Genomic DNA, 20,844 nt, shown 5'->3' with positions numbered 1-20,844 from the left:
CAACCACCTGAGGAATGCAAGAAGGAAAAGTGCATGGAGACCAAGCACTGGGGAGTGTGTGCTCAAGCCTTCAACCATACAAAGGATGATGGAAAAGGGGACAACAGGGGGCACTGGGGAAATCAGAGCTTTCCAGCACAAAAGAAAGGGGGTGGGTAGGTGGAAAGAGGACAAAGATCTAAGCTTAGGAGTCAAAATGAAGACTATCTGAAATCTTGGATTAAAAAAGAAAACAGAAGAGGGATATATAGATGAAAGAAATGTGCTAAGCAGTTCCAAATGGCTCCCAGGCCTAGAGTTTCTGCTGGTGTCCCTCCACAGAGGGCATTTGACAGTCCATGGTCACCACATTCAAAAATACACTGAAAAGTGGATCAAACACACAAACATTTACCAAAGAAATAGGCTTTAAATGTCCCTTTTAAATACTGTTTCTGTCCTTTTATGCTACCCACTGTTATGCTGAGAGGTACTGGTAGCAATCACAAACCTCTTTGAAACGGGTATGAATGTACCCTGCAATTAACGTAATAGTCAGGATGAGTTGATCAACACCCCCAGCACCCCCTCCCCCCAAGACAAAGGAAGGGTTATGAACCCACACAAGGGTTTTGGATTGTGTGGGTGAAGGGGTTTTTTGGCTATTATTTGTTTTTTCTCAGGGGGTGGGGTAGAACAGAACAGAGAGGCAGAGGCAAAAAGTGAGGAAGCCAAGCAGTAGCTTGTGAGCACAATGAGACCATGGAAAAAGCTAGAGAGAGCTTTTGGGTCTGGTGCTGGCTAAAGAGGCTCCAAGCTGTAAGCTAAGAAACTGCCCCTTTTTGGTTTTGATTGCTCCTGCATTTGGAGCAGCAGGACTTTGTACCTTTCCTGATAAATAAACAAGACCGCAAAGAAAATGGCAGACTCTTATCAATTTCTGCTTCCAATTGGAACATCCCCAGGGCCCGGAAATTTGACTTGCCGCTTTTCAAACTCAGTGGCTACAGTACCATTCTTTGGGAACATTTCTATCAGAAGTCCTCATGGGAGACCGGACCTAGGGCTAACACTTCTTTTCTCTGTTCTGATGGAAGGTCCAACTGAAATGTGGAAATTTCTATCTCCTTTCTCCAGAGAGGGAAGAAGACAAAAAGGTAGTGAATTTAATGGTGAGGACAGAGTCACCTAGCCTAATGGAAATAAGGTCGCCCTGTTAAATATCTCAATACTAGCAGTATCATCTTCTGCAGTTCACTTCCCCTTCGAATTGACTAATTACTTTCTTAAAGAATAGTGTCACACGGCATGGGGGATTGGGCAGTTTATTTTTATTTTTAAAAGTGTACAAGCAGCAGCTAAAGCATAAGAATTCTGGAATCCTATTTCTGAGTTTTAGGCCCAAATATAACATGACATATGGGCAAATTACGTGTCCCCTCTCTCCATTATTTCACCAGTATTGGGCAGTCACCATAGAATTATAGCACTGGAAGGGAATTCGAGAAGTCTTCTAATCCAGTCCCCTGCACTCAAGGTAGGACTAAGTGTTATTTAGACCATCCCTGACAGGTGTTTGTCTCACCCGCTCTTAAAAATCTCCAGTGACAGAGAATCCACAACGTCCCTAGGCAATTTATTCCAGTGCTTAACTACCCTAATAGGTAGGAAGCTTTTCCTAATGCCCACCCAAAACCACCCTTCCTGCAATTTGAGCCCATTGCTTCTTGGCCTAGCCAGAGAGATTAATGAGAACAATTTTTCTCTCTCTTCGTTGCAAAAACCTTTTACGTACTTACGTTATCATGTCCCCCCAAAGTCTTCTCTCCTCCAGACTAAACAAACTCAGTTTTTTCAATCTTCCCTCATAAGGGGTCATGTTTTCTAACCCTCGAATCAGTCCACAGAAGAGCAAAACAAATTTCTCCAATTTGTCCACATCTTTCCTGAAATGTGGCACCCAGAACTGAACACAATACTCCAGTTGAGGCCTAATCAGCGTGGCGTAGAACAGAAGAATTACTTCCTGTGTCTTGCTTACTTGCTTGCTACCATGCTTCCCAACACACCGCAGCAAATAAGCTTACCTAGCTGCACTGAAAGAATACAAAAATAACAAGCTGTTTTAGAAAAATACTCCAACTTCAGTTTGGGATAATGCTGACTTTGGAATCTGAAGGTGGGAGAGTCTCAACCAAAGCTACCATTTTAGAATCACAAATGAAACACCTGAAAATAACTATGGCTGGTTCCTTATCAGTAGCCACCACACCATCTCCTACACCATTTGTGTAATGAATATTTACTTCAATAAAGTGTGAGTGCCTGAGGTTTCAAAGAGATGAAGCTTAAGAGAGTTTGAGAGACAGCTTTCCAAACTAAAGTATAATACAAAGGCTCTGATGTGGAACAATCACTATCACGTATTGGGAATCTAATTTGGCTAAGCAAGTGTTTTCTGCAGTGGTTCTTGCTACTATTAAATATTTTATGCATGCAATTTATGAAGTACAATACTTTTCTTCATTTAAACTTTGACAAGAGGTTCAGAGGATGAGCAGCTTTGTTTTTAGACTATGACCAAAATTCTTCACACATTTGTTAAACACTTAGCTGCCTATAAAATGTCTTATGAACATGCAATCTGTCTCATCACCTGTAGCCACCTACCCTCCTTGAATGATCTTCAAGGAAAGAAGAATGCTGTAGAAAGTGCTGTTGGCAATTTGACACACAGCACTCTCACCAACAGTACAGGATGGTGTTTTGGGAAGCAGTGTTCACTTACAGTCATTAAAGACCGCTTGGCATTTTCCTACAAGAGTAAGGTTATTATATATTTGGATAACTGCATTCCACCTCCAAAAATTTAACTGCCTCTTAAAGTGGTTGTATGTCCTGTCATAAACTGTTGTTTACAATTTCTCAACACTATTATTAGCGGCTATAACCTATGGAAGTGGTAGAGGTAGTTCAGCCTTTGGTGAAATTTGAAAGAATAGCAGTCGTTTAAAGCCATATAAGTACCTAAGACAGACACAAAAAAGGGGGCTTCTTCCTATTTTTAGTTCAACACATGATTTGTCTCTCCCTAAAGTATATGGTTATTATATGACTACAACGGGGAATACTGACCATTTGACGCCAGAGAGGGAAGCCTGGGAAGCCAGGCTACCCTGTTCCACGAGCCCCAGAGCAGACAAAGGCCTAGGGAACAGCAGAGGCAGAGGCTGGAAAAAACAGGTGGTCCCAGAATAATAGTGTCTGGAAGAAACCAGGACCAGGAGCCTTGGAGCGTAGAGTGGGATGGGGCATGGTTTCCTTACCCCCCACCCATCCAGGACAAATTCTGGGAAGGAGAGCAGTATATATCTATGTCTTCCCTCACATGGATGTAAAAAAGCTTAAAGAGATTTAAAAGAAATGCCAGAAAAGAGCACAACAAGTAAACAGAGCTAGGAAGCAACAGGCAATGAAAAGCCATTTTATACTATAATAAGCCAGCAGCTGTCTCTCTAGCCGCACAACTCAGGCAAGCAGTCTTCTCCTATACTTCCTATTTCTTTATGATAGGCACATCTCAATATACCCCGAGCAGATTTACTTCAACATCTTCTTTAATGGAGCAGAAGGCCCATCAGCCACTGATCTGGTCTGCAGCTTGCTGGTACTTAACATAAAGGGGAGGCAGGCTTGTCAGGCTAAGTGAAGGCAGGGGTCTGGGTGGTAGGAGATGGAACTCACTGCCCTGAAACGTCATCAGCTGCATAAAAATCTATGGTCTGGAGGCTAAGGAACTGGTTTTGCTCCCCAGCAACATAAGTGGCTTCAATTGCAAACAGTCCAAGTTTCTGAAAGTATTAAAATATGGGAAGATGCAAGGTATAAAGATTAGACAGCATCTGAAGACAGCTACATCATGAGGTATTTCAGGATAGCCTATATGTCATTCCCTCATCTTATTTTTTGATGATGCCTCTAGCACCACACTTCTATTAATATGCTCTTTAAAACTTGACTTTGAGTACAAATTTACAGTCAATAACTGGAAAAAGCAGCAAGCAGTTTCAATAGACTAGCCTGGGTCTGATCCTTATGAATGCATGCATATGCTTCTTGTTACAGAGGGGAGAAACAGACCTCCCTTTAACAGCCAGATTTCGGTCCTCGCTATAGAATTGTCCTTTAGCACCAACCCCTGCCTGCTAACAGTCCAGCTTCAGATTAACAAGAGTCTCTATAAAAAAAAAAAAAAAAAAGGAAAATGACTCTAATCAAATTGCGCCTCCCCAACCCCCCAAGTTAGACTCCAATACGTTCTTACCTCTCAAAAGGATAAAAGTAGGATTTAAAACACAGGCCAAGCCATTTTTTAGACCAAGAGATTTCTGTAAGACTCAAATTCTTATTTTTAGTGATACCCTGCCATCTGTACCAGTTTCCTGTTATATTGAGATGAAGCTTTACTGGCAGTTACTGGCTGATGGAAGACCATGGAGAACCACTTGGTTGAGATATTTGAGGTCTACAACCCACCATCAGCCCCCACCAAAACATCAGAGTACACACATCGCACTCAATTTTTGAAATTCATGATTACTATGGATGGATACCTTCAGTGATCAGAAGTGGGATACGAAATCTCTCAGACAAGTCAGTAGATCAAATCCAATCCAGGTAAGCTGGTCCATTCTGTGACAGCTGTTCAGCGGCCTATGTGAAATGACTTGATGTCACTCCAATTCTTGTTGGCTAGATGTCCATATCACTCACAGCCCTCTCACTGGCAGTCTCTGCAGAGTTCAGGGACTGTATTTAGCACACAGCATTAATAACCCTCTTCTCTACAGGTTGTGGCTGAGGCATGTTGGTGAGGAAACCTAGAATTGTTGCCATGTCTCCAGGGCTGTCACTGGCATCGTTTATTAACACCAAAATACACATCAGGGACCTTTCATGTTTGCAGCAGGCATCTGTTAAACTTTCTCTAGCCTTGTCTTCTTTTCTACCATTTCCCTCAAATCAACAGATTATGCAAAAAGGTAACAAGCAGTCACAAGACATTTTATTTTATTCACTCACTATCTCAAAGCTATGCGTATCCCAGTCTAAGAGCTACTAGTCTAAATTCTATGAGGAAATTTTCACAGCAGTCTGAATAATTTGCTGACTACTTTGAAAAAAAAAAAGAGCTAGATTTTTCAGAACTATCCGTGCATATTTGCATTTGCTACTGCATGTATAAGCATGTCAGTGAGATTCATACCTGGCCATTTGCACACATGTAGTTCAAAATAATCTGGATCAAGATGTATTCTCAGCCTGCAAGGTAGGTTCATAATAGGGCTCGTACTGGAACTACAGCAATCTACTTTCATAGAATTAGCAAGGTAAAATTTGCACCATCCAAAATTAAAATCCTGTCTGACTCAAAAGAAAACAGGCTTGGAAATTTAGTGTATTTTGCTTCATACCAGCCTTCAACAACGAGAATAGGGAATCACTTTAAAAGATCTCACTCGTCTGCTTTTTATCCAATGAGAAAAAAAGTTAAAGCCAAAGTTTTATTTTGTCCCTCAAAGTTTCCCATACAGTTTCCTGTATCAAATAACTTGGAAAAAAATGCCTTAGAAACATTTTTAAACGAGTACGCATGGTCTTGTTAACTGAAGTTAACAGGAAATGGTTTCCAGTTGGGTTGGTTGGTTTTTTTGGGCTCCACTAGATTATGCTTTCAGTACCAATGCAACAAAACCCCTGGTGTAGAGAGACACTGGTAGTCTCCTGGAAATGTCTTGGACTAGTTAGACTGCCACATCATAAAGTGCTTCTTGTATTCAGAACCATAAAGCTGTAAAGTGTCCTTTCTGCAACAAGGAGTAAGAGAATTCCCAATATGGTACTTCAGTTTAGTTCCTTCCAGTTACATCTGGGTATTGGCACAGCCATTTATTAGCCTCCGAGGCGCTGACCTTCACCCCATGCAAATCCTCCTGGTCGCTCTTCGGGCAGTGGATTGTAATTGGGATCATCTTCTGGTGTATCAAACACTGCTTTCCTAAAAAGCAGAAGTTATATGTAAATACACAGTTCACACTTGAGGCAAGCAGTCAATGTAACATTCTCACTACAAGATACAGTATGCAACAGTGTCAGTCATTTAAATCCAAGTCACATTTGTCCTCCAGTTGAAATCCAATCAGCTCATATGGGGCAGATCTTATGGTGCAAGCCCTTCAAAATTAAAAGTTTAAATAAGATGATCATAAAAGACTCAAGTTCAAATATGCCTTACTCCTAACAACAGGGTTAGTGAAGTTGAATCGATGGCCTTGTCTACAGCAGCTACAGAAGCCACGTTAGCACATCTCCAGCAAAATATATCTAAATATACTTAAAAGAACAGCATTAACAGTTTTCTTAGCCGGCAGAGACATGACCCAACTTAAACCAATTTACAGAAACATGCTACAGACTAGGTGGGACCAAGATATTGGGTGAAGTATTTTAAAGACCACCAATGAGGCTGGAATAATTAGCCAAGTCCTTGATTTACCTCAAAAACCTTCAGTATCCTTTCACTAACAGCCTCTATAAATATAGTTTGGTAACCTAGTTAACAGCACAGTTCAGCCACAGCAAATCTAGTCACTGAGCCATATTATCATCTTTTGGCAAGAATCCTATAAAGAGAAAATGTAAAATTTTCTGACTAATGAGTCTAAGGCTTGGTCTACATTACAGAGTAAGGTCAACGCAAGGCAGCTTACATCAACCTAATTATGTCAGTGTACACGCTACAGCCTTGCTCCCACTTATGTAAGTACCCTATTACACTGACATAACTCCACCTCCATGAGAGGTGAAGGGCCTGTGTCGGTGTAGTTAGGGCGATGCAGTGTCCCTGTAGACACTGCATTACTATGACTGGCTGTTAGCTGGCATTCTTGTCAATTTCTCGGCCCCCACTGGCTGCCCTGAGGCTCCTGGCTCCCTTGCCGGGAGTCGCTTGGACTCTGGATGCAGAGCCTGGTGGGGCAGCCAGGCTCCTGACAGCGGGGAGCCAAGAGCCCAAGGGGTGAGGAGGGGGTGCCAGGCGGGGAGCTGTGTGTGGAGCGGAGAGCCCGGGATCTCAGCCCCCCACACTGACCCTCTGATGTCAGTGGAAATGCTCCTCATGAGGACGTGCATCACCAACAGAAGGAAGGTAGCGTGGACATTAACTGCAGTGGTTGTAAGTCGACCTAACATAGGTCAATTTAAGTTTATAGTGTAGACATGCCCTAGGATTCAGGTCACCAGGCAGAAAGATTTTAAAGCAATCCCAACATGCCTTCTTTTTGATTGGTGCTTGGAATCAACTTGAAGCTCTAAGGCTGCTTGCTGGTTTCCATGCTGGATAGGAAGGAGAGTAAGTATTAATCTAAGCAAACAAAAGACTACGAAGGTTTGAGTACAACTAAATTATTTAACTTGCTAGTCAGCATGGGTGCTATGCTGTCAAATGAAAAGATGGAGGATGAATAATTGTGAGGGAGGGAGCAGTAGGCATGTTGATTGGAGGAAAGAACCTGACTTTCAGGTCTGATTTCCAGACATGATTCACTATTACAAAATGTTATTGCCCTAACAACTAGAAGACAGGAACTCCTAGTTCACTCTGTGTCATGTGTTAAATCAGTTGCCGAGGGAACAGGTTTATGTGTAGTAGCTCTTTATACTCCTGAGATAAAAGCATCTCAGTCTTCCACACATTTTAGTTTGGTCAACTAACAATTTTATAGTTATCATTTACATTACTACCAAAATGGAGTGGTTACTTACCTTTAGTAACTATGGTTCTGAGTTACTGTTGTTGCCCATATGGATTACACAACCCACCCTCCAACCCTGTTTTTTTGCCATTCTCTTTATCTGGGATTCTGACTTAGCAATGGAACTGAAGGATGGTTGTGGCTTCTTTGGGTGTCGACAAAAGGGCATGCATGGTATAACACAAGCCAATGGACACTGCTATTCAAAATATTCTAATTTCACACACACATGCACTTAGAGTGGGATCTACATGAATACCATATTCTAAGAACCACCGTTGTTTCCTGGTTCTGAGGGGGCTACCAGAAAAAAAGCCATATTTATGTCAACCTCTGGTGTTCCTATGTGAAATACAGCAGAGAGTCTCTTGAAGTAACAGCTAATTATGAATTTCTTGTCATTTAAAAACTGTCTTCCTTGCCACCTAGTTTCATGCTGACCAAGTCAGCCAAAGCCACAGTTAATTCTCACTACTGAAAATTATATAAACAGCACAACTGGATTGAAGGAATTTGAAGTAAAGATATATGCATGAATCTGAAACTGTCATGCTCAGTGGTTGAAGCAACAAGACTCAAGACAGGTAAGGAGAAATGTTGTATTTTTCATATGAGCTAACCTTAAAAACAGTTTCAAATTTCAGAGGCACCCTCCTCTAAGCCAAGAACAGGCAGCTCAGGGAACAAGGGCAAAAATAGGCTCCAAATTCATTTAAGCTACAGCTAAGCACAAAGGGGCATACTGTACTTGTTGGTCTGAGGGGGAACTAGTGAACAGGAAGTGGCAGCCAAAGAAAAGGAGTCTTCACATCAGTCAGCTGCATGGAAACAGACGAGTGAACAGTACTGAGCAATGAAACAAGAGGACATGGAGGAAAAGAAGAAAAACATGAAGAGAATTCAAACTAGCCATAGGAAAAACAGGGCAAAACTCCCCCGTTAGCCAAAACATATGTTGGGCAGAGTATTATTACTAAGTGTTGGGAAGTTATGTGAACTGTATATTATACTCTCCTCACAATTCTGTTCACCTGTGTCAAGTATCCCATAACACCTTGCATTAGCTGAAGTAAACTTTGGCTTAAGTAAATAGGAAAAATGTCAGTATCAGGACATGAGTGTGTGACCACAGAAACAGGTAGGGAGTTATTCTCCACAAGCCATTACTGGAATGTCCCAAAGGAAAAGGATAAGATATATGATTGTTCAAGCCTGATACCAACCAGGGTGCCTTCACGCCCCTTGGTATGTGAAATGCACATGTTCAGAACAATGACAAGGGACACCATGGTACCAGAAAAATAAAATACAAAGATGGTTGGTTAAATCTAGTTTCAGATTATGTACTCAATACCTATTACTTATAAACAGGTGGGTATAAAAATATAGCTTCAGGAGTGTAACCTTGGAAGCGCATCTTGTGTAAGCTGAATGTAACAATGCTGCATGAGATGGCTTCCCAGAGATTGGTATTGTGTTGAACCTTTTCCCTTTACTATATTATTATGGGATTATGGCAATAAATCTGACTGATATAGGTTATTTGGTCTTTTGAATATATTTCATAACAAACCAAAGTGTGGTCAAACAATTAACTATACAATTTATCAACATCCTACAGTTAGAGGAAGTCCTTTGGGAGAAGTATACAAACACAGAAAATCAGACAAAAATACATAGAGAATGAAGGGATTTCAATTTCATGGGTTCAGCTGAAACATGAATAAATGATAAGCAATAGGCCACATGAATTTGTCAAGAACAAATTATGCCAGAATAACCTAATTTCCTTCTTTGAATACAAAACAGCAAACAACAGACTAGGCAGCAGGTACTGCTAAAAAAGATCTAGGGGTTATAGTGGATCACAAATTGAACTAAGCCAAAGTGATGCAGTTGCAAAAAAACTAATATAATTCTGGGGCATATTAACAGGAGTATCATACATAAGACAAGGGAAGTAATTGTTCCACTCTACTCAGCACTGGTGAGGCCTCAGCTGGAGTACTGTGTCCAGTTCTGGGTGCCACATTTTAAGAAAGATGTGGACAAATTGGAGAAAGTCAAGAGAAGAACGACAAAAACGATAAAAAGTTAAGAAAACCTGACATATGAGGAAAGGTTAAAAAACTGGGCATGTTTAGTCTTCAGAAAAGATAATGATGGGGGGCCTGATAACAGTCTTCAAATATGTTAAGGTCTGTTATAAAGAGGATGATTAATTGTCCTCCATAGTCACTGAAGGTACGACAAGAAGTAATGGGCTCAATCTGCAGGAAGGGAGATTTAGGGTAGATATCAAGAAAAACTTTCTAACTAGAAAAGCAGCTAAACAATGGAATAGATTACCAAGGGAAGTTGTAGAATCCCCATCACTGGAGGTTTTTAAGAACAGGTTACACAAACACCTGTCAGAGATGGCCTAGGTATACCTGGTCCTGAGTCAGTGCAGAGGGATGGACTAGAGGACCTCTTGAGATCCCTTCCAGCCATACATGTCTATTATTATTTAGAAGTAAATTACTGTAGGGTGGCACTATAGACTACTTGGAAGCAGAGAAGTTGTGGTTCATGTAAACGAAGAATGATGGGATAGAACAGTTATAGCTTCCAATTAGCTTTATTAAAAGATGTAAGGACGAATTTCTTACAGCTAACATTTAAAAACAGTATTTGGAGAAGAAATAATAGGTCATGTAGTAGTAAATATTTCTTCATATCTATGGAGAGCTGTGCAAACATTAGCTGATCTTCATAATATATCAGAGATAGACAAGTGTCTCCATTTCACAGTTGAAAGGCTAAGGTACAAAGAGGTTGACTTGTTAAAAATCAACAGAAAAGTCTGTAGCTGAGTCAGAATTACAATTCAGGATTTCCCAATTCCCAAAATCATACTTAATCCTGTAGATTATGCTGCCAATCAAACCAGTTTAAGAGATTTCACCTCTGTGCATATCTGTTTACCAAGTGCCCAAAATCTACCAAGTAATTTACAAACAAAGAATTAGACTGGATATAAAAAATTATACCCAAGATCAAAACTTGAGCAAAGAAAGTGAGAGTAAATTTAGCTTTCAGTCTTTGGCAGTAGTATAAAAGTTTGTGCTGTTATGTAAGGCAAACACTGGCTGACACTAAAATAGCTAAAGGAATTATATGATTATATGTTCACAAAAGGAGTGACAGGACACTCAGAAATATTTTCAAAAGGGAGGATGGAAAATACTGAGTTGAAGACCAGACTACAGCAGACACATTTAAGAAGATTGCTATGTCTGAACATTCACAAATTCAGGACATGACAGGATTCATAACCAGTCTTCTGAACAAAGCGACAACGAAAGAAACTCAAGTAGTCCCAAAATATTGGTGATCAGACACTAGACTGGACCTTAAGTGAAGCCCTGTGGATAAAATCATAGAACAAGAACTGTCCCTCACTTGGTCCACAGGCATCCACTCTACCAGGTGAGCCAAAGGGAATCTCCCAATAGCTGATAGTTTAGACCCCATCTGTATGCGGGGGAATTGACCAGCATAGCTATAACTATTGCAGAATAACTATTCCATTATAGCTATTCCAGTATGGTTTATCCTGCAATAACTCCTTTGTGAGAGCACTCTATTCTGGAATAAGTGATTTTATTCCAAAATAATTACTCAGCTATCAAAGCAAAGTAATTATTCCAGAATAAAAATCACTTTTATTCCAGAAGAGTGTCCACATGGGGGACTTATTCTCAACAGCTATGCCAGTCAACTTTCCCATGTACATAAGGCCTTACTTGTTTAAAATATCAGGTTTAGAATATCCTGACGCCCCGGAAATCAAATCTAGACAGGATCATCTCAGCACTACAACATTCTGAAGGCAAGAATGCCAGGCAGTTTGAGGTCTTAAAAGCTGAGGTCTTGTCTGCTCTACACAGAGAATTTTCAAGAGGTTTACCGCGACCTTCAGGAAAGTTCCCCATATCCATTCTAGTGTGCAGTGTTCCAGTTGGTTACTATTCTCTGCCTAAGAGGTGAAAGAATATGAAAGGCACTGTGTGAACAGCACATGATCACAAAACACATGATAGACTCTTTTGGATGGTGGGGAGGGAAGGGGGTATCTAACCAAGTGTAAAATATTAGCCACGTTAAGCTTCTCACTCATTTTGTGTATTTTACACTCTGAACTCATACTGACACCCTGTCCTAAAATGGGTTTCTTTTAACAAATTCAGATATATTTGGTGCATAGTTAGCATAGGAGTTCTTGGATCTTTTCAGAAGTTAGACCAGGTCTTAAGAGTGTCTCTTGGATCCTCTCCCCCTCTGGCAACTGTAACACCCATGTGGCAACTACAGCAACTGATTAAATGGAACAGTATGATGAATTCAGTGCTATTTATCTCAAATTTCCAAATTCACTTGTATTTGAATTAGTTTAAAAAAACATTGTGCACAAACACATTTGTCCATGTGCTACAAACTGGAAGGTAACACTTACAAAAGAGATGGTGTTTTCAGAAGCCGTCCACCACCAGGCTGATTAGGAAAGATATCCTCTAAGAAAAAATATATGTGTCCAACTGCGATCCCTAGAATCAATAAAAAAGAAAGCTGAAATTGAACTGGTGACTTTCAATATTGCCATTATACCACCTTTAAAATGTTTCAATAGATTTTTCATAAAATAAAAAAAAAAGACAAACTGTGTGTTTGATGCCCTTTGTAAATAGCATGATGTTAAAAGGAACTGAAGTAGCATGTTACATACTCACTGCAGTATAAAACACTAGAATTAAGGGCCATACTAGAAGAGATCTATAGCATCGTGAGTCATATAAATATAAGAAAAAGTCTGTCACAACCGTCTAAACAATTTCATGGTATGGTTTCATTTGTACTGACAAAAATGTCAGAATACAAGCTGCCTTACACAATTAAGTCTCACGCCTACAGTCAGCCATATATATCTGGCTCTCTCCAAGTAATGCAGAAGCAAAACACTGCACTACTTGGAGACATTACAACACAAGAGTAAGCCACCATGTACAAGAACAATGCAAACTGGTAGAACACAGTACCCTGTACATCAGACCATGTAAACAATTAGGTCACAACAAAAAATAATCAAGTGGCCTCCTTGCTGCTTTTACATTTTTTTCGCCCTATATGAAGAGGTTAATAGAAACACTACCAATGGAATAAGATGACTCCTTTAGTTAAAGGTTTGTCACCTTAATCCCTCAGAGTATAAAACTAACTATTTAGCTAAGGTCCCATTTCAGAACGAAAAACTTTTTCAGAAGTCTTTAATGTAGAACACTGTTTCCTCTTCCAAAAGAAATATAGAATGTATCAGATAATAAGTTGTTCAAAGCACTTTGGAAAACAAGTCTTTTAAAAAAAAGCTGAAATATCAGAAATACCAAAGTTACAAATACTTGTCAGATGTGTACCAAGATAAACTGAGCAAGACAGGTAAAGATGGCCTTTGGAACAGGATTATGCAGTAAGACCTCTCAGATCCCACAAAGAGTATTGGATCTGTTACAATCACTCATGAAATAAGCCAATCCCAGACCATTGCTCCAGCTCTGAAGACTTCCCCAACCCAGTTTCTTCTCTAAAAGCGTGGCCTGCTTTCTGCTTAGCTGTGTTCAGTGAGCACTTCTGGATCTGAGGTAATTCCAAAAATCCTTGTCCCGGCAATCACAGCACTTTCTTTTGAAATACCAGTGGGACCAGTACAAAGAATTATTGATGTGTGTGGAAACTAAAGATTCCCAATGCACACACCTGATTAGAAGAAGTGACTCTCAGAGGAGCAGCATAGAGAGGGAACTGCTCATGAGACAGAAAAGTTTAAGAGATCCATCACCTAAACCATCCAGGCTAATCCTGAAACCATAACCAACCCTGTCACTGGAAGCTTATGGATATCTACTTACCTCTCTAGTAGTGCATTAAAGCACTAATATGGCCATAAAGAGCCAACATGGCTTGATAATCCCTTTGTCTTTGCAGGAAGAGGTACTAAGTAGGTGGAGAAGAGACTTTACCTACCAGCAGTTTATGACGGAGTGGCCAAAAAGTTTAAGGATTTCATTTTTAATAGCTTCTTACCCAAAAGATCCACAATGATGGAGTTCCCCAATAGCAATGAAAAGCCCATGAGCACCCAGGGTAGAAATGGGGCCTGGAAGATGAGAAGACCAAAAAAGTTCATACGGACATAGGGATTCCTGCGGCTCCACACATACACGAGCATTATTGTAAAGGCCTGACCCAAGAAAACCAAGTTCACAAACAAGCCAAAAAGCTGACACAAATAGTTAAAGAAAATATCAGTGCACGTATAAAATATCAACTTGTAGAAAATTAAAATATGAATACTGGGGCGAGAGGAACCTATGGACTGCAGAAAAAAAAATCATTTTGGAGGCCACTCATGGCATCAACAAAAACAGACATACCTGACCTTTGATTCTATGGTTTTCCAAACAAACTTAAATATTTCCTCAGTCAAACCAGACACCTATAGTTTAATCCCCCTTAAATACTCCATGCTGCAAATACACTATGAGGGGTTTATTATTACAGAAGCTATTTTACACACAGCATCTATATTGTGTGGGGAGGGGGTGGAGGGGTAAATTCACCAGGAGAACAACATTTCCTTCAATCCTCACCATAATACTTGTACAGTTAAATAGCATCTTTCAATCTAGGATCTCATCTTTATAGCCTTAACTCAAATATTAAAGTGCAAAAGATCGATTCCACATTTAATAGTAACCACAAGATCTGGAAAGTTTTGAAGCCCACTTAAAATAGAGTCATTCTGACCTCATTATACTTTCAAAGCACAGGGTTTGTGTTCTCCGTGTTAATGGTAGCTGTATTAAAACAGTAAAAAAGGATACAGTCATTAATAGTCCACCAAAAAGGAACATAAATACGAAGTCTGCTGTCCGACCTCGGAAAGACCCCTCCTCAAGCATTCGGCAGTAACGATATCTGAAGGTGTAGGTCAGGAAAGTCTGATACTAAGCACATTCAGCAGAAAGATGAAAAAAATCAAACAGCTTTTTACATACCTTCACATAGGTTTTATATGTAGAATTCCCCAACATCCTTCACAATCGAAGGATTTTTATAGTAGATTATCAAGCAAGTATTGAAATTGAATGAAGTGAATTTGATGGTCTCATTCCAGTTCTGAGTTAATGGACAAATATTCACACCACAGAAAAAATACCTGCCCGATTAGCAGTCTTACTGGCTATTTTAGTAGAAAAGTCCGGTACTACAGAATGAATTCTCACTCCTAGTACTGTTCATTCCAAATCAAGATTGAAACAATGAAAGCTAACTGAAAAAGAATTACTGAATTAGATATTTAGGGTGAAATCCTGGCTCCACTGAAGTCAGTGGCGCAGAACTCCCACTGAGTTCATAATGTGGTGCAGAACTGGACCCTCATTCAGTGTGGACACTGACACACAGCAAAGTTTTGCATTCCAAAGAGGTGAGATACACTTTTTATAAAGGATACAAAAAAATCATATTAAATAAAAAATTAAATCCAACTGGCCCAAAGAATAAGTAATTTGTAATCAACCTCCATACCTGTCAGAATAAGAGGAAAACCGATAAGACAACTTAAATATAAATGGTAGCCATCTCAAGTATTTCTCTACACAGAGAATACAGAAAGAAGTTTCTGTTTAATCCACACAAGCTAAAAGAACTTTATGAACATGGTTTTTGAACATTGTAATAGCCAATATAATGATCTTTTTCAATAGTCTGAGACTCTAAAATTCAGTAAACCTTACTACTTTGCATTAAAGACTTGGGAATACATTGCTATACCCAAATTTTCCAAGTAAACAACGGCATATTTAAAAGCAAAGTATACTATAACAAATATATTTTGTTCATCCTGGCAGCAGTTTAGTTTTAATTATATGCAATACTTAATAGTATATTAGTAAATATACGGTAACATATTTTATAAAAATAGCAAAGTCTTGGTCTTATAAAACTTCATGACAGCGCTTCCTTTTGCAAACAATTCTTTGCAGAGAAGAAAATTGAAACACTAAATTTTGTATAATTACTGAGTTTGCAGAATAGGTGAGTGATGCATCTTCAGTTCTGCCATATCAAAATTCCTCTCCACAATGAAATACAGGCTTGGATTGAAGCAAGATTACTTCATCTTTAGGAAAGCTAAAGCAATGTTTCATTACCCGAAGTAAAATGTGTGCTCAGATAGAATTCAAAAAAATTAATCTGTTAGAGGTCAGTATGATCACTTAGAAACATAATTCTGCATGAAGTAGGAGTAAGGACAGCTTGTCAGTTTGACAATTCAGCTGTATTTCAGAACCAACAAGCTTTCATTGTAAGCAATTTTTTAGCTTTGTTATTGTGTTAACAGCTGAGCTGAATCAGACAGACACATCCTGGCACCCTGAAACAATCTTTCAGAAGAATCCTTAGTGTGATAGGAGGTGTTGCTCCTTCGGATGCCTGCTCACTTGAGAAGAGCTGGCAGGCAGAAAGAGCGGCTAAGCACTTGGCAATCTAATTTTTAATCCATGTGAAGACTGCCCAAAATTTTATCAAGTTTATTTGACTTTTAACACTGCTTTAGTGTGAGCACTCTGTGTAATATGACAATACTACCTAGAGTACTGCATCTGAAATTACGTCCCCAAAACAAGACAGCAGAGCACCATCACCCAAACCATACACACTGCAAAATGGAAGGAAATTACTCTGCAAGTTAGACTGAAAACATGTAAAAAGAAAGATTACTCCTGGGGAAATTCTGCACCACTGCACATGCGCAGAATTGATGTCCCCTGCAGATTTCTTTGCTTCCCTGCAGTAAAATGACTTTCTGACAGGGAAGCAAAGGGAAGCCACAAGAGCGGTCATGCGACCCTCCCCAACAGTACGTTTCAGGTGCCAGGGCAGCCAGCAGAGAAGTAAATCACTGTGGGGCAGGAGGCGGGATTGGGGAAAACCTGGTTGGTGGCTCCTATCCTGCGCCAGGCTCAGCTGCTTGTCCCGGCTGGATTGGGTAAGACAGGACTTCCTCTCCCCCAGCATGGCATCTGGGCCAGGTCAGACCAGCCCCCAGATTTCTCCCCTGGCTGTAGGAAGCTCTGCAAACTCCCGACACAGACACTTCCTGCACCCATTGCTCCTCAGCTGCAGGGGGAGGGATTCCTGTACAGGGAGCTGCTCCCCCCTCCACCCAACCCCAGTGCATCCAGACCCCCTCATACCCAGACCCTCCCGCCAAGTCTCACCCACCCCCCTGCACTCTGAACCCCTCCCCTCGATGAGCCCCACTCCCACTGCACTTGGACCACCAAGATGACCCACATGCAACCAGGATCCCCACCCACCAAGCCCCAACCACCTACACCTGAATCCCCATCCCACTGAGCCCCACTCCCCCACCATCTCAGCTCCCCACTTACCCCCCACATCTAGACCCCCCTGACGACCTCTATCCCCCCACACCCAGACCCCCCACTGCTGATCCCCAGCCACCTTCACCTGGACCCCCCTGCAGAGTCCCATTACCATTGTACCCAGAGCCCCGCAACAAGCCCCAGTGCATCCAGATCCCCTCCACACCCGGATCTCCCACTGAGCTGCCCGCACCCAGATTGCCCCACACAGAACCTTCTCAACCCACACCTGGATCCCCCCACACTTGGATCCTGCCTTGCTGAGCCTGCCTGCCCACAACGAGGGGCAAGGCCCTAAGGTATTTCTGGGGGCAGGCTGGGTCCTTGTGCTGTGTCATTGCTGGGTGCAGCCTCACCAATGAGTCCGTGTCCCAGCAGGGAGCTGCACAGTGATCTCCCACCTCTGCGCAACCCAGTGGCCTGTGCTCCCCAATGCCATGCAGGAGCCTTCATATTTATTTCACAAATAAAATTTGCAGAATTTTAAAATACTGAGCGCAGAATTTTAATTTTTTTGGAGGAGAATGCCCTCAGGAGTAAAAGATAGCTCCACAAATGTGTGTGTAAGCAAATACAGTTTCTTAGCTACTGTTCGAACAATGTGAACTATCAAAGCAATGAGTTTTTACCACTACTTACCTTCACTTGAATGTTATTAGAAACCTTGCAGAGGAAAAAAAGATATTCCAATATACTCAATGTGCAGTTGTGAAAAACAAATGTGTTGCAAGCTTAATAATTTTCTTACAAGGAGGACACATTTAACATTCAGAAAAAATACTTACTTGAAAGTGTTTAAATATTAATTCAGGGTTAAAATACAGTTGAAATGGTGTGATTAGTTCTAATTGCTGAAATACAAGAGAAAATATGTGACAGGATCAATCCATTAAAGTCCACTTCATTTACTGTAGAGACACAAATAACCTGTCATTGGTACATTAATATCTCATGTTCTCTTATTTTAAAAATTATGTGCAAAGCCTAAATTCAGCCAACATATACAACCCTATGTTCCTTTTACTGTCATGCCTGCCCTCTTCCTCTGCCTCCCCCATTTTGTCCTGTGCCTACCTATCACACCTTAGTCCTGTTTAGATTTCAAGCTCTTTGGTTTAGTAGCTATCTTCCATTTTATGTTTGTAAAGTACAAAAGACAGCAAGGCTTTGGTCCAGAGATCTGGATTTGGCTCATTTCACATCTGAAAAAGTTTCATTTCATATGCAGGGCTCTGCAGAGCCATGAAACAGAATAGTCTGGATGGGGCCTCTGAGCACTACTATGACTATATCATTATTCATTATATAAGGCAAAAATTAATAATCTTTCTGCTTTAAGGAATGTCAACATCTTATATTTTTTCCACCGTATAAAAGCATATTCCCCCCTTTACTCTGAGAAATAACTACTGGACGCTCACCCTAGTTTCACCCAAAACCACTGAGTTTTCAGAAGAATTTCTTGGCAAAGTTTTTCCTTCTCAACACTCCTTTCAAAATAATAGCTGTTTCACAGCCTTCCCAGGACACAAAATCTTCTTCAAAGACTACATCCAACGTATATGTACGGTGCCACTAATGATATGTTTATGTTGCACATTATGCATGTGTGTCTAGAACATAAGAACGGCCACACTGGGTCTGACCAAGGGTCCATCTAGCCCAGTCTCCTGTCTTCAGTGGCCAGTGCCTCAGAAGGAATGAACACAACAGGTAATCATCAAGTGATCCAACTCCTGTCACCCATTCCCAGCTTCTGGCAAACAGAGGCTAGGGACACCATCCCTGCCATCTTGGCTAATAGCCATTGATGGCCCTATCCTCCATGAATTTATCTACTTTTATGTAGCCCAAGAGCTCAGGTGGCTTCAAAAAGTGATATTACATTATATTTTTTTAACTGACATGTTCATCTTAAATGAACATGTTTTTAGATTATGTGTGTCCAGTCACTTGAATGTTGAATTTGATTTAGTTGGGGATTGGTCTTGCTTTGAGCAGGGGGTTGGACTAGATGACCTCCTGAGATCCCTTCCAACCCTGATATTTTAGGATTCTATGAATGTGGGAAACACTAGCAACCAGCAACCAATTTTTCATGTATTTGCTTGGCCATCACTTTAGCAGCTGCCATTACTATAATAACCATTTTATGAAAGGGCACTGTCATATTTTCCACACTTCTCTAGCGGCCTCATTAATAAGAAATTTTATAACTCTAGCAAAATGCCGGGAATGGATGGGACACCATTGTGCTGGGTGCTTAACGATTCTGCAGAGGCACAGAACAATAGTGAAACACTCTACACCTCACAGTACAGCGGCTCTGTATTATAGCTACCAGAGAATGAGTCTCGGAGAACGGTCTAATCCACCCCCCCTCAAAAAAACCACATACACAGCATCTCATGTGGGTACCTGATTCCTTTTCAGTCCCTGTCCTTATCTGTGGTGTAACTGTTAAATGTCTTGCTACCCTCACCCATTTCAGTACTGGTGGGTTTGATTTTGTTTGTGCATTCAGCACAGGCTGCATGTACACCTTCAGAGGCTCCTAGAGAAGTGGTTCTCAACTAGGGGCATATGTCCCCCCGGGGGGTATGCAGAGATCTTCCAGGGAGTACATCAATTCACCTCGGTATTTGCCTAGTTTTACACCAGGCTACATAAAAAGCACTATAAAAGTAGTACAAAGTAAATGTCATAAAGACAACATGAGAAAGTCAGCCTCTTTTCTGTGGTAGCGTGCGGTGACATTTTTGTATTTTTATGTCTGATTTTGTAAGCAAGTAGTTTAAGTGAAGAGAACCTTGGGGGTATGCAAGACAAATCAGAGTACGGAAAGGAGTACAACAGTCTGGAAAGGTGGAGCATCACGGTCCTCTGGGCTAAGGGAGTGACAGACCCACCCGGTCCCAATCCAGTAGGCAACCTAACGCCCAGTCTGCAGGGTCCTTTCAACCAAGATCGCTGTTCGGCGCCTCCGCAATGGACCGACCCAGCCGCCCGGATTCAGAACCGGCAGAAACGCGATGGGGCGGGAGGGGCAGGGGAGAGCGAGGCCAGACTCGGAGACCAAACCGGAACCGAGCCTGCCCTTTGCTCCGCTCGGCCACGCCTCACAAGCGGGGGCGAACCAGGACGTAGCCCTCATCCCTCCCCCAGGGGCGGGCGCTCCAGCTCATAGACAGCGAAGGGGGAAGAATGAGGCTGCCGGCCCTGCCCTCGGGCCCACCCCGCTGTCCCGCACCCTCCTGGCTCACCACGGCGGCGGTGGTGAGGACGCAGGCGGTGGTGTAGGCCCGGGTAACGGGCGGCACCTGCAGGTACTCCTGCCGGAAAGTCTGGTACGCCATCTTACGGCTCCACTTCCGCTTCCGCCTGCGCAACGGCTCACCTCATTTCCCGCCCCGCCCCGCACGCTACACAACCAATCGGCGCTGCCGCTCGGCATCCAAAGCCAGCCAATCCTTCGCTTTCTTATATCTCAGCGGTTTGAAGCGGAAAAAGCGCTTCTTCACGGACGCTCCCGCGTCCCTTGTCAGACGTGCTTTGTGATT

At 41.6% G+C, this 20,844-nt stretch overlaps 1 protein-coding gene across 2 annotated transcripts; it reads right to left on the bottom strand.

Annotated features, from left to right (window-relative positions):
• Window positions 1–4,279: 4,279 nt before the first annotated feature.
• Window positions 4,280–20,678, bottom strand: DERL2 (derlin 2). Of its 2 annotated transcripts, XM_074974676.1 has the most exons (8): window positions 20,548–20,678; window positions 18,070–18,135; window positions 17,924–17,947; window positions 15,346–15,419; window positions 14,714–14,807; window positions 13,914–14,109; window positions 12,292–12,382; window positions 4,280–6,037 (listed from the first exon to the last, which is right to left on the bottom strand). In XM_074974676.1, exons 1-8 carry the CDS (start codon window positions 20,638–20,640, stop codon window positions 5,932–5,934), a joined length of 744 nt encoding a protein of 247 aa, XP_074830777.1. In that variant the 5' UTR covers window positions 20,641–20,678; the 3' UTR covers window positions 4,280–5,931. The 2 variants fall into 2 exon arrangements, with proteins under 2 accessions (XP_074830777.1, XP_074830778.1); XM_074974677.1 differs by lacking the exon at window positions 17,924–17,947.
• Between the last annotated feature and the right edge of the window lie 166 nt (window positions 20,679–20,844).

Source organism: Natator depressus, chromosome 17 (assembly GCF_965152275.1).
Source record: "Natator depressus isolate rNatDep1 chromosome 17, rNatDep2.hap1, whole genome shotgun sequence".
In the NCBI taxonomy this organism is placed as follows: domain Eukaryota; kingdom Metazoa; phylum Chordata; order Testudines; family Cheloniidae; genus Natator; species Natator depressus.
The sequence above is the reverse complement of the archived record's forward strand: the minus strand, read 5'-3'. Positions and strand labels throughout refer to the sequence as shown.